Raw genomic sequence first — 12,190 nt, 5'->3', positions numbered from 1 at the left:
AGTCACTTAAAAAAAAAAAAGGCGGAGTTCCCGTTGTGGCGCAGTGGTTAACGAATCCGACTAGGAACCATGAGGTTGTGGGTTCAGTCCCTGCCCTTGCTCAGTGGGTTAACGATCCGGCGTTGCCGTGAGCTGTGGTGTAGGTTGCAGACGCGGCTCGGATCCTGCGTTGCTGTGGCTCTGGCGTAGGCTGGTGGCTGCAGCTCCGATTCGACCCCTAGCCTGAGAACCTCCATATGCCACGGGAGCGGCTCAAGAAATGGCAAAAAGACAAAAAAAAAAAAGGCAACTCAGAGAATGGATGGAAATAGTTGCAAGTCATATACCTGATATATAAAGAACTCCTACAACTCAACAAAAATAAAACAACCCAATTCAAAGACAGGTAAAGAACTTGAATAGACATTTCTCCAAAGAAGATATACAAATGGCCAAAATCACATGAAAAGATGTTCAACATCACTAATCGTTATGGAAATGCAAATCAAAACTACAGTGAGAAACAATCTCACATCTATTAGAACAGCTACTATCAAAATACCCAGAAAATAACAAGTAATGGTGAAGAGTTGGAGAAACTCTTGCACTGCTAATGGGACTGTAAAATGCTGCAGCTGTTGTGGAAAAGAGTATGGCAGTTCCTCAAAAAAATTCTAAACACAGAATTACCACATGATATAGCAATTCCACTTCTGGGTATACCCTCAAAAGAACTGAAAGCAGGGTCTCAAAGATATCTGTATACTGATGATCACAGCAGAATTACTCATAACAGCTAAAACATGGAAGCAACCCAAGTGTCTGTCGACAGACGAATGCAAGAGTGAAATGTGGTATATACACACAATGGACTATTATTCAGCCTTAAAAGGAAAGAAATTCTGACATACGCTACAACATGAATGAACTTTAGGGACATTATGCTAAGTGAATAAGCTAGTCACAGAATGACAAGTGCTATATGAGTCCACTCAGATGAGGTACTTAAAAGACAAAAAACATCCTGTGATAGGCCAGGCTACCATGAATGACTAGGGATCCAGAAAAGAGGCAAAGATAAAATGTAGATAACTCTGATAACTACACAGGATGTGCCTGGACAAAGCTTGTCTTAGAAAAGCATTTTCAAGACCTTCTCCAAACGTGCATAAAACCCTTCTGTCTTAGACAAAACTGATCCTGATAGGGTACTCTGACACCAAGCTCTGCAAGCCTCCAGGTCTCCCCTGTGCCTCACCACAATCTGGCACAGGACCACCCATAGCTGCTCACCAGTGTTGCGGATGATGTAATCCAGCACCACCAGCCGCTCAAACTGCAGCAGTAGTTGCCGGTTAGTGTTCTCAGGGAGAGGTTCTGCTTCAAAACGCCTTAGCCAGAAGTCTGCATCTTTGTAGCCTTCAACAAAGAGCTGGAATGAACCAACCTGCAACAAGATGGAGGAATACGGTATTTGCCTACAGCCCAAGTCCAAAGATCCCGGGAGTAAGCCAGGTACCCACTAAGGCCCTGTAGAGTTTATATCAGAAAAGGGCTGTGATAGTGACTGCCCATCCAAATTCAAGAAGCTCAGCTAAATGGTCCAGAAGAGTAAAGTGACCAAGGTAGGGTCTCTATGCTTTGCAGAATTATTCCCCAAACCTGTGGCCCTTTGACAGAAGTGTGCAACACAGGAACCTCAGGACAGGCTATTCACATGTCCATACGTGAGTCGGTGGACACTTTGTTTCCACCCTTGGATTCTTATGCCACTATAAGTCATCACCTTCGATAAGCCACGTAGGTGTAGTTTATACCTTTGGCGGTAGCCCAATTCGGTTAAACCGCTGCCCAACTTTTGGCACTTTCTCGAGTGCAAGCCGCTTGCCCCTGGACTTCACTCGGTCAATGGCACTATAGTTGAAGGTCTCACTGGCCAGGTATACTACCTGCAGTGGAAAGAGAAGAGATATCTAGGTTAGAGTCAAGTTTAAGGAACTATTCCACTATGGTGGAGAATAGCTAGATGCTCAGCAATACTGTTCCAGGGCACACAGACAGAATGCATTTCTCAGCCTTCCTAGCAGCTAGGATAGAGCATGTGACTAGTTCAGACCAATGAGATGTATTACATTACTTCCAGGCCTGGCCCCTAAAATTTCCCATGATCCTTAGTTCACATTCCCTAATCTGTGCAGCTGAAATGAAGGGCTCTGAGATAGTAAAACTACATCATGGGAGGATCCTAGATCTCTGGTAACTACATGTCATGGGATCTAGGAAAACTGCCTAATTGGCATGGCTCTTGAAGTGAGCAAGAAATAAACTCCTATTGTGTTAAACCACTGCAATTCAGGGGTTGTCACAGCAGCTAGCATGGATTACCCTGACTACTATAGCCACTTCCTGGGTTAGGAGAAGATGACCCAGTGCCTAATTTCTCTCCAGATAAAAAACAAATTTTGAGAGTTCCCATCGTGGCTCAGAGGAAATGAATCTGACTAGCATCCAGGAGGATGCAGGTTCCATCCCTGGCCCTGCCCAATGGGTTAAGGATTCGGCATTGCCATGAGCTGTGGTGTAGGTTGCAGACGTGGCTCGGATCCTGTGTTCCTATGGCTGTGGTATAGGCCACCAGCTATAGCTCTGATTGGACCCTTAGCCTGGAAACCACCATATGCCGCAGATGCAGCCCTGAAAAGACCAAAAAAAATTGCAATTTACTCCATACCCTTTTATTTCCTGTTGAATTTTGTACTATACACAATTATTTAATTAAAAAATTAAAGACATTAAAATTGGTTTTAATTTTTAGTGGACTGCAACATATATGTATATTATACAGACTATATCTGGAATATTATAAAAGAAACTAGTAATAACAGCTGTCTCTAAGGAAGAAAACCAAATGGAGCGGTAGAGAGGCTAAATTAATCCCCTGTTTACTTTATTGTGCCTTCTAATTTCCTCCCCCCCTCCCTTTTTTTTGGTCTTTTTAGGACAGCATCCATGGTGTATGGAGGTTCCCAGGCTAGAGGTGGAATCAGAGCTGCAGCTGCTGGCCACAGCCACAGCAATGCCAGATCTGAGCCACGTCTTCGACCTACACCACAGCTCACGGCAACGCTGGATCCTTAATCCACTGAGCGAGGCCAGGGATCAAACCCGAAACTTCATGGATACTAGTCAGATTCGTTTCCACTGAGCCACGACGAGAACTCCTGTGCCTTCTAATTCCTGCACTAGATGCATGCATTATCTCTTCAAAAATTTTTTCTTTGTTTGGCTGCACTCGCATTATACAGAAATTCCCTGGCCAGGGATCAAACCCGAGTCACAGCAGTGATAACATCAATGTGTCCTTAACCATAAGGGCACCAGAGAACTTACCCCCAGTTTTTTTTAATGGGCAACCAGTTTTACACTTGATGGTCAAATTGGAGTGATACCACTGTAATCCATAATCCATATATATGCCCATCATCACACTTACCACATTGGCTTGTGATTATCCATATGTATACCTAACTTATCTCTTAAGAATAATGAAATGTGGGGTGGATAAGAACATTTATTCACATTTGCACCCCTAGTACCTAACGCAGTGCCTGGCGCAGGCTCATTTATTAAGTGAATCAATGAATGAGTTACAAGCTTCTTTCAGAGACAGCAACAAGTGAGTTTTAGCATACATATACCTAAAATCAAATTTATAAGAAAAGGAGTTCCCGCTGTGGCTCAGTGGTTAACAAACCTAACTAGTATCTATAAGGTTGTGGGTTTGATCCCTAGCCTTGCTCAGTGGGTTAAGGATCTGGCATTGCCTGGAGCTATGGTGTAGGTCACAGACTCAGCTCAGATCCTGTGTTGCTGTGGCCCTGGTGTAGGCCAGAGACTACAGCTTCAATATGCCCAATATGATGGGCATATTGGACCCCTAGCCTGGGAACCTCCATATGCCACAGATGCAGCCCTAGAAAGACAAAGACAAAAAGACAAAAAAAAAAAAAAAAGTAAGAAAATTCTTTCTTCAGCCCTTCAAAATTCATTATAAATAACTAATTATTTTGCCATTGAAGCTTAGAGATGGTGCAAACTAATTCCCTTTCTCTTGTCCTTCCTTCCATCTGTCCATGTTTTTTATATTTTTTTAATTTTTTTTTTTTTTTTTTTGTCTTTTGTCTTTTTGTTGTTGTTGTTGTTGCTATTTCTTGGGCCGCTCCCGCGGCATATGGAGGTTCCCAGGCTAGGGGTTGAATCGGAGCTGTAGCCACCGGCCTATGCCAGAGCCACAGCAATGCAGGATCCGAGCCGTGTCTGCAACCAACACCACAGCTCATGGCAATGCCGGATCATTAAGCCACTGAGCAAGGGCAGGGACTGAACCCGCAACCTCATGGTTCCTAGTCGGATTCGTTAACCACTAAGCCACGATGGGAACTCCTAAATTTTTTTTTTTAATGGCTGAATCCATGGCATATGGAAGTTCCTGGGCTAGGGGTTGAATCTGAGCTGCAGCTGAGTCCTACACTACAGCCAAAACAACGCCAGATTCACACCACATCTGCCACCAATGCCGAAGCTGGGAGCAAAGCCGGATCCTTAACCCACTGAGTGAGGCCAAGGATTAAACCCACATCCTCATAGATATTATGTCGGGTTCTTAACCTGCTGAGCCACAACATGAACTCCCCATGCATCTGGTTGTAGCAGAGTACCTAAAACAGATGCGCAAAGTACTGTACGTTAGCATTCTCAGCCTTACAAATCCGGCAACAAAGGAATAGGAATAAAGGAGAAAAAAGACTTTCCTAAAACTACCTTGCCAGTTTCCATGAAAAAACTCTAGCTCTCAAGCCATAAACCACCCCCTTCCTCCATCAGATTTATTTTTGGTCAATTTTGTAACTACTTTTTCTCTATGACTAATGAAACTTTCATAACCTGAAACCTCACAGGAACAGAGAGAAGAGATAGTGATCAAGTGAGAATTAGAGCCTTACTATTTGAAGCTCCATCACAATGTAAACTCTGTTTCCATAGTGACAGATGCTCTCATTAACAGGATAGAAACCTATCACAAGGGTAGGGAGAGACTTCTTTTTGCTATTCTCCAGCAGTTGTATGTTAAGCTTGCAAAGATCTGTCTCATCTCAGTCTCATGGAGGACAAGTGCGGACTTGTCTTTTCTATGTTGCTGTTTTTTTTTAATGGCTGTACCTATGGCATATGGAAGTTCCTGGGCCAGGGACTGAATCCCAGCTGCAGCTGCAACCTACACTGCAGATGTGGCAATGCCGATTCTTTAACCTGGGGGATCGAACCCCCACTTCCACAGCAATCTGAGCCATTGCAGTTGGATTTTTAACCCACCGCAGGACTCCTTGTTGTTGACTTTTTGATGGAAAAGATCCTTGGGTTTCATTAAGGTTTTCTAACAGGAAAAGAGGAAGACTAGAGAAGAAGGGCATTATGGGGCATAACATTAATGATTTGAATAGTCATAAAAGCACCACAGGCTAAGATGTATGGAGTGTTTACACTGTGCCCGGTGCTGGGCTACATGCTTAACATGGATTTTCTTCTGCAATCTTTTTTTTTCTTTTTTTGCTTTTTAGGGTTGCACTTGCTTCATACGGAAGTTCCCAGGCTAGGGATATAATTGGAGCTGCAGCTACCAGCCTACACCACAGCCATAACAATGTGGGATCCGAGCCACATCTGTGACCTACACCACAGCTCATGGCAACACTGGAGCCTTAAGCCACTGAGTGAAGCCAGGGATCAAACCCACATCCTCATGGATCCTAGATGGGTTTGTTACTGCTGAGCCACAATGGGAACTCCCATCTTGTGCAATCTTAATAGCCACCATATTAAGCAGTAATTCTTTATATCCCTATTTGTATAGTGAGGAAACTAAATGGGCGGGGAGCAGGAAAGTTCGGGAGTGTCTTAAGTGACTTGCCCCAATAAAGAGCTGCAGCACCAGAATTCGGACTCAAGCCCTCTTATTCTTAGGCACTGCACTCAAGAAGTGCAGGCAGAGCAGACAGGCAAAGGGCCGGAGTGGTCTGCTGTTTACTTAGTAAAGAAAGGAAATTATAGAGTGATAAGCCAGGAGTATTTAAAGGCATTTCTAGAGTCTAAGAGGGGTCTAGCAGGAGGATTTCAGGTTAGGTAGGAGATCTCAGGAGCATTATCATGAAAGATGTTCAATGTGCCATTTAAAACTAAAGCATAAAGGGAAGAAATGAGCTGCACGAAGCCAGGCAGATGCCAGATAGGAGCTACAAGCCCAGAACTGTAATCAAGCCTTCTCTCCATAGGCCTGGAGTTTGGGGATCTCTGTTACTGTTTTTTTCATGGTTTAGTATTTATTCACTGATTCAGCCGTGAATATACCTATAACGCACATTATAAGTACAGTACTTTGCTAGGTGTTAAGAATGAGAGAAGGAGGAGTTCCCGTCATGGCTCAGTGGTTAACGAACCCAACTAGTATCCATGAGGATGCCAGTTTAATCCCTGGCCTTTCTCAGGGGGTTAAGGATCTGATGTTGCTGTGAGCTGTGGTGTAGGTCACAGACACGGCTCGGATCCTGCGTTGCTGTGGCTATGGCATAAGCCAGCGGCTACAGCTCCGATTAGACCCCTAGCCTGGGAACCTCCATATGCCACGGGTGCGACCCTAAAAAGACAAAAGAAAAAAAAAAGAAAAAAAGGAATGAGAAAAGGCAATTTCAAGTAATGGTCCCTGACTTCTACAACCTTACAAACTAGTTGCTTATTATTTGGAGTTGGGCAGCAAAGGAGCAGATACAGGTAAACATCCACAACAATCATATTTTCTTCTAAAATATCCTGGGAAAACAGAAAAAACTGATTTGAAGGGAAGCTCCTATCTGCTGACCAGGCCCTTTGCCCACAGTCTGCTATCTATACCCTCAAAGAAAACCTCAAGCAGGGTTTTTTAATCTAGTACCTACGGGGCAGTGGATGGACTTCAGCTCATCTGTGAACCATCCCCCTGAAATTATATGTAAAATCAGAATTGCAAATATGTGTGTTTTTTGTAGGAACAAGATTGTTAGTTTTTATCAGGTTCTTAAAGAGGATTAGGACCCAGAGTTAAAAGATACCCGTGCAGCCTTAGGGCATCATATCAGCGTTCCACTTTAAGTTGTTACTAAATCTCAAGAAACAGAGTTCCTGTTGTGGCTCAGTGGTTAATGAACCCTACTAGCATCCATGAAGATGTGGGTTTGATCCCTGGCCTCACTCATCGGGTTAAGGATCCAGCATTGCTGTGGTCGAAGACGTGGCTTGGATCCCGTGTTGCTGTGGCTGTGGCATATGTCAGCGGCTACAGCTCCGATTTGACCCCTAGCCTGGGAACCTCCATATGCCACAGGTGTGGCCGTAAAAAAAATATAAATAAATAAATAAATAAATCTCAAGAAACCACATATTAGGAGTTCTCATTATTGCTCAGTGGGTTAAGGACCCAATGTTGCCTCTGTGAGGATGTGGGATTGATACCTGGCCTTGCTCAGTAGGTTACAGATCCAGCGTTGCCACAAACTTCAGTGTAGGTCACAAATGTGGCTCAGATCTGGTGTTGCCGCTGCTGTGGTGTAGGCCTCTGCTACAGATGTGATTGGACCCCTGGCCTAGACACTTCCATATGCTGAGGGTGCAGCTGTAAAAAGAAAAAGAAGAGGAAGAAGCAGCAGCAGGAGCCATATAGTAAACGGGTGATGACGTGTCCTTAGATGTCCAAGAGCTGACTGGCAGATTTCTTCCTCAGGACCCCTGGAAAGTTTCATGAAACACTTGTAGCACAGGGACTCCTAACCTGAGGTCAGTACACCTCTTGAAACTGTATGCAATGAATTCCGTTTAAGCATATTTTTGCAAGGGGTGAGGGGCGGGTAATGGTTCTACATCAGAACCTCAGCTAAGTCTCTAACACATACAAGGTGTGTACAAATCCATTCTAAGTGGAGATTTGCCTGGATCTGGGAACCTGATTTTGTTATGTTCAGACAAGCACTGGACTTCCAGAGCACAAGGATGCATGAGAAGGATTCCATGGCAGTTCCCTGTAGGTGTTCAGGCCAGACCTTTACTCTAACCCTCAGCCCACCCTAGAGCCCTCCATGCACACCTTGCATATGTGCTTCGCTGACACCAGCAAGTCCATTCTAGACTGCATTTAAATCCTGGAATGGCTCAGAGATCTAAGACAGTGAGCATCACAAGTAGCTAGGTTTCTCACCAGTTTGGGGTTACCTGGGTTCAATCCAAAGACCCAGGGAGCTTATACATGTGCATCCAAAGGTCAGCAAACTTCCTGAAATTGTACACAAAAATTTTATGTGTATCCTTCTCAGGATAGCTTTCAGCAGATGATCAAACCATGAGCCTAAATCCACCACCTCCTAACAAACAAACAAAAAGGCTGAGAACCCTACACTCAGGGCACAGATAGCCCTCACTGGACTGAACAGTAACACCAACATGTAGCAGGGCGCAGGCCCAGAAAAACTCTGGCCAGGCAGTACAGCTTCCTGGAGACAGGTCACTGACCTTCGTACGGGGTACAATGTTGAGTTCCAGTTTTTGGTCCACCAGGCTGGCCCCTGCCTCTGAGAGATAGCCCTGGTTGAGGACAAGGCAGTCACGGCCAAAGCAGCAAGGACAGCACAGCTTCTGTAGCCACTTGGTCCACTTAGGATTAAGGTGCCCATATGGCTCTTCATTCTTGGGTTTAAAAACTGCAATGATCTTCTACAGAGACAAAAGAAAAAGAGGATGTTAAAGGCAAGTTGATTAAAGCAGCTCACAGGAGTTCCCACTGTGGCGTGGGGAAAATGAATCTGACTAGGAACCGTGAGGTTGTGGGTTCAATCCCTGGCCTCATGCAGTGGGTCGGGGATCCAGCATTGTCGTGAGCTGTGGTGTAGATTGCAGACACAGCTCGGATCTGGCATTGCTGTGGCTGTGGTGTAGGCCATCAGCTGTAGCTCTGATTTGGTCCCTAGCCTGGGAACCTCCATATGCCAAGGATGCAGCCCTAAAAAGCAAAAAAAAAAAAAAAAGAAGCTCAAAGACCAGGTCAGCAGGTCTCTAGTAAGAAATGAGCGGGCACAGGCAGAGGATCCCTAATTACAGTTAGACATTGGCTTTTCCCCAGGTTTAAGGGGAACACACCAGCTCATGTGTGCAGCTAAGAATCGTCAGAAAGGGCTGTGGCCAAAGAAGGTGCCAAGTCTGACATATACATGGTCCAACAGCTTTGAACACCATCAAACCCCAACCATCACGTCACGGTTCATTCATATACACTATTGCTCTGCACCAATTGTGTAAAGACTCAAAAAAGTATCATCTGAATGGAAATTAGTAAGGTATTATGGGATGTTAAGAAAATTCTTTCACCAATTGATTTTCTCTATTAGTCTTACTATCCCACCCCCTGGGTGTTAACAAAACTTTAAAAAGTTTAGGAATGACAAGGTAAGAAAGCAATGGAAGAGGGAGTTCCCATCATGCCTCAGCGGAAACGAATCTGACTAGTATCCATGAGGACACAGGTTCAATCCCTGGCCACCTCACTGCTGTGGCTGTGGCATAGGCCAGCAGCTACAGCTCCAATTGGATCCCTAGCCTGAGAACCTCCATTGGCCCTAAAAAAAAAAAAAAAAAGACAAAAAAGAAAGCAATGGAAGGAGAAAATCACAGCAGGAAGAAGGATCTGCTACTTGGTTAGAACGAGGTTCTTTTAAGAAATTCTGATAGGCAAGAGACCAGGACATGAGAGGCCATAAAGACTAAAATCCATCTTCTCTAGCAGACAGTGGTTTAATCCTCAAAGATCCTTGAACATACGGGGTACTACTTCAACCCAGAAACTGAGGCCCTCCCTCCTGAAGGTTTCTTACCCAGGGTCAGTCAGCCCTTTCAGGGAGTTTTATATTTATCTCATTCTCTCCAGTCTCCAAACTGGTACTTTCAAAGGAAGATCAGTAAATATGCTATTCAAGTGATTCATCTTGATATCATATGATTCTTCCTCCTCCCTGAAACCACAGCCAACTCAAGCTGGTCTGGATCATAAGACATTTTCCTGTGGGTGTCACTTCCTGAATGGCCGATCACAGCAGTAAACATATGTCCACCTGCCTGCATTAAGTAAGTACTCATATTAGGAACTGGCCAGGATATGTCTGCAATAATAACTGGTCATTCTTGAGGCCAGTTCCTTCAAGAAGCCTTGCAAGGATGAGAGAGGCCAAGAGAAAATGCAGAACTCTCCTCCTTCGAGAGAATCAATTTCTTCTTAAAGACAAACGTACTTATTCACTAGACAAAGTCAAAGGCATATATCCATATTATAAGTCTTCAGAATTACATTCTTATCCATAGTGGCCAGCAAGAGGCCTGTTTCAGCAATCTTCCTTTCTGTCTCTGTTCCTGGAACCCTGGGCTCTGAATCACCCAGCTGCAGTAGCAAGTGGCACCCCAGACAGAGAATGACTGATGACTCCGCTGTAACTCCCAGGGACCTGGGCAGTCAAACCACAGGACAACATGAGGCCCACCCCGAAACCCGCAGGTCAGTTCAACTGAGGTACAATGCAGAGTTCAGCAAGCTGGTCCCCAGTGAAAGGGAAACCAAGACATTCCTACTATCAGCAGAGCTGGAAAATACCAGGGCTGAGGCTTAAATACTTCCACTTAAAGAAGCAGAACTTCGCAGCCAAGCATCATTTTAGACTGACCTCTCAAACTTCTCAATTTCCTTCCACCATAAGGAGTATCAGAAAGCATTTTGTTAACTCTAACAGCATTAGCAGTCATGGTTCTCTCAGAATTACAAGGGTCTCATTAAATAATAACATCTGGAATGGACAAATGAGGGAAAGACAGGGCGAGAAGGCTGGAGGAACAGAAGGACATTCAGATGGATGGAGATACAAGTGCCTTTCAGGACTAAGTGTTGCCTCAGTTCAATTCAATTCTGTTAACATCTGCTCAGTAACTAGTTCGTGTGAGATGGTGCATCAGCACTCTGTGGGTTTCCTGGATGGACATGTAAAACAGCCTCCGGCCTAATTTCCAAAATTAATGTCAACTTCACATAATCAACTGTGTTACTGAATATTCAAGAATATTCTCCTAATTCACAGAAAACAAACTCTAGAACCACTCAGATTAGAAAGGCCCGTACTATTATTTAGTTGGGAAAGAAAATGACAACCACTTAATTTTTCTCACCATCCTCTTTTCTTTAATATACTTACAATTCCTTTACCACATATAGGAGAAAGCGTTAGTTTGATGTCAGTATTCCAGAAACACCTCCCCTAACACCCACTTCCCAAATCCCCTTTTAATGAAGGGGCTGAGGTGAAGGTTGTTCAAGTAGCAGCAATCCATGAACCTGGGGATAAAAACAACACTGCAGGAGTTCCTGTTGTGGCACAGCAGAGACGAATCTGACTAGGAACCATGAGGTTGTGGGTTCGATCCCTAGCCTTGCTCCATGGTTAAGGATTCGGCATTGCCGTGACCTGTGGTGTAGGTTGAGGACGTGACTCGGATCTGGTGTTGCTGTGGCGGTGGTGTAGGCTGTGTAGGCAGGCGGCTACAGCTCCGATTAGACCCCTAGCCTGGTAATCTCCATATGCCCTAAAAAGACAAAAGACAAAACAAAAAACAAACAAATGGAAAAAACCCAGCACTGCATAAGGGAGCAAGAAGCCACTTACTGGCTGGTGCCAGACCCCACAACCAATTACTGGAACCTGGGACCCAAAGGGCTTCCTATTTCCATCTAGCAGCCCCAAGGAGGAGGGTAGTACTATGTTATGCTAAAATCTAAGACAGTTCAAATATATCACTCATACTGTGCAGTGATAACTTATCAACACTCTGGATAAAAGTTATTTTTTTTATCAACACTCTAGATAAAAGTTATTTTTTAAGTTTGGTAAACACAAAAGTTTACAAACTTTTTGGTTTCAAGATCCCTTTAAACTCTTAAAACTTATTAAAGACCCAAAGCTTTTGTTTACATGGGTAAAATCTGTACTGGCTATACTGGAAGTTAAAACTAAAAAGTTGAAACTTTATTGATTCCCCTAAGAATAAAAATGAACCTGTTACATGTTAACATAAGTGACTCGTTTTTATAAGAAATAAC

At 44.1% G+C, this 12,190-nt stretch overlaps 1 protein-coding gene across 9 annotated transcripts in view; it reads right to left on the bottom strand.

Annotated features, from left to right (window-relative positions):
• Positions 1-12,190, bottom strand: part of PI4K2A (phosphatidylinositol 4-kinase type 2 alpha) — a 35,215-nt gene that overhangs the window by 17,408 nt on the left and 5,617 nt on the right. For all 9 annotated transcript variants that reach the window (XR_014826723.1, XR_014826725.1, XR_014826726.1 and 6 more), the window contains exons 2-4: positions 8,572-8,772; positions 1,797-1,928; positions 1,273-1,426 (exon numbers count right to left, since the gene is read on the bottom strand). Coding sequence is in view for 1 of the 9 variants with exons in the window: in XM_001929034.7 (XP_001929069.1) it covers positions 1,273-1,426; positions 1,797-1,928; positions 8,572-8,772 (487 nt within the window). In the remaining 8 variants the exon portion in view is untranslated. The remainder of the gene's footprint in view (positions 1-1,272; positions 1,427-1,796; positions 1,929-8,571; positions 8,773-12,190) is intronic.

This window comes from Sus scrofa, chromosome 14, assembly GCF_054392235.1.
Source record: "Sus scrofa isolate SSC_HxYL_T2T_F1_AM1 chromosome 14, Sscrofa_HxYL_maternal_Yorkshire_Landrace_v2.0, whole genome shotgun sequence".
In the NCBI taxonomy this organism is placed as follows: Eukaryota; Metazoa; Chordata; class Mammalia; order Artiodactyla; family Suidae; genus Sus; species Sus scrofa.
Note: the sequence above shows the minus strand (reverse complement) of the source record. Positions and strands in the feature narration are given on the sequence as shown.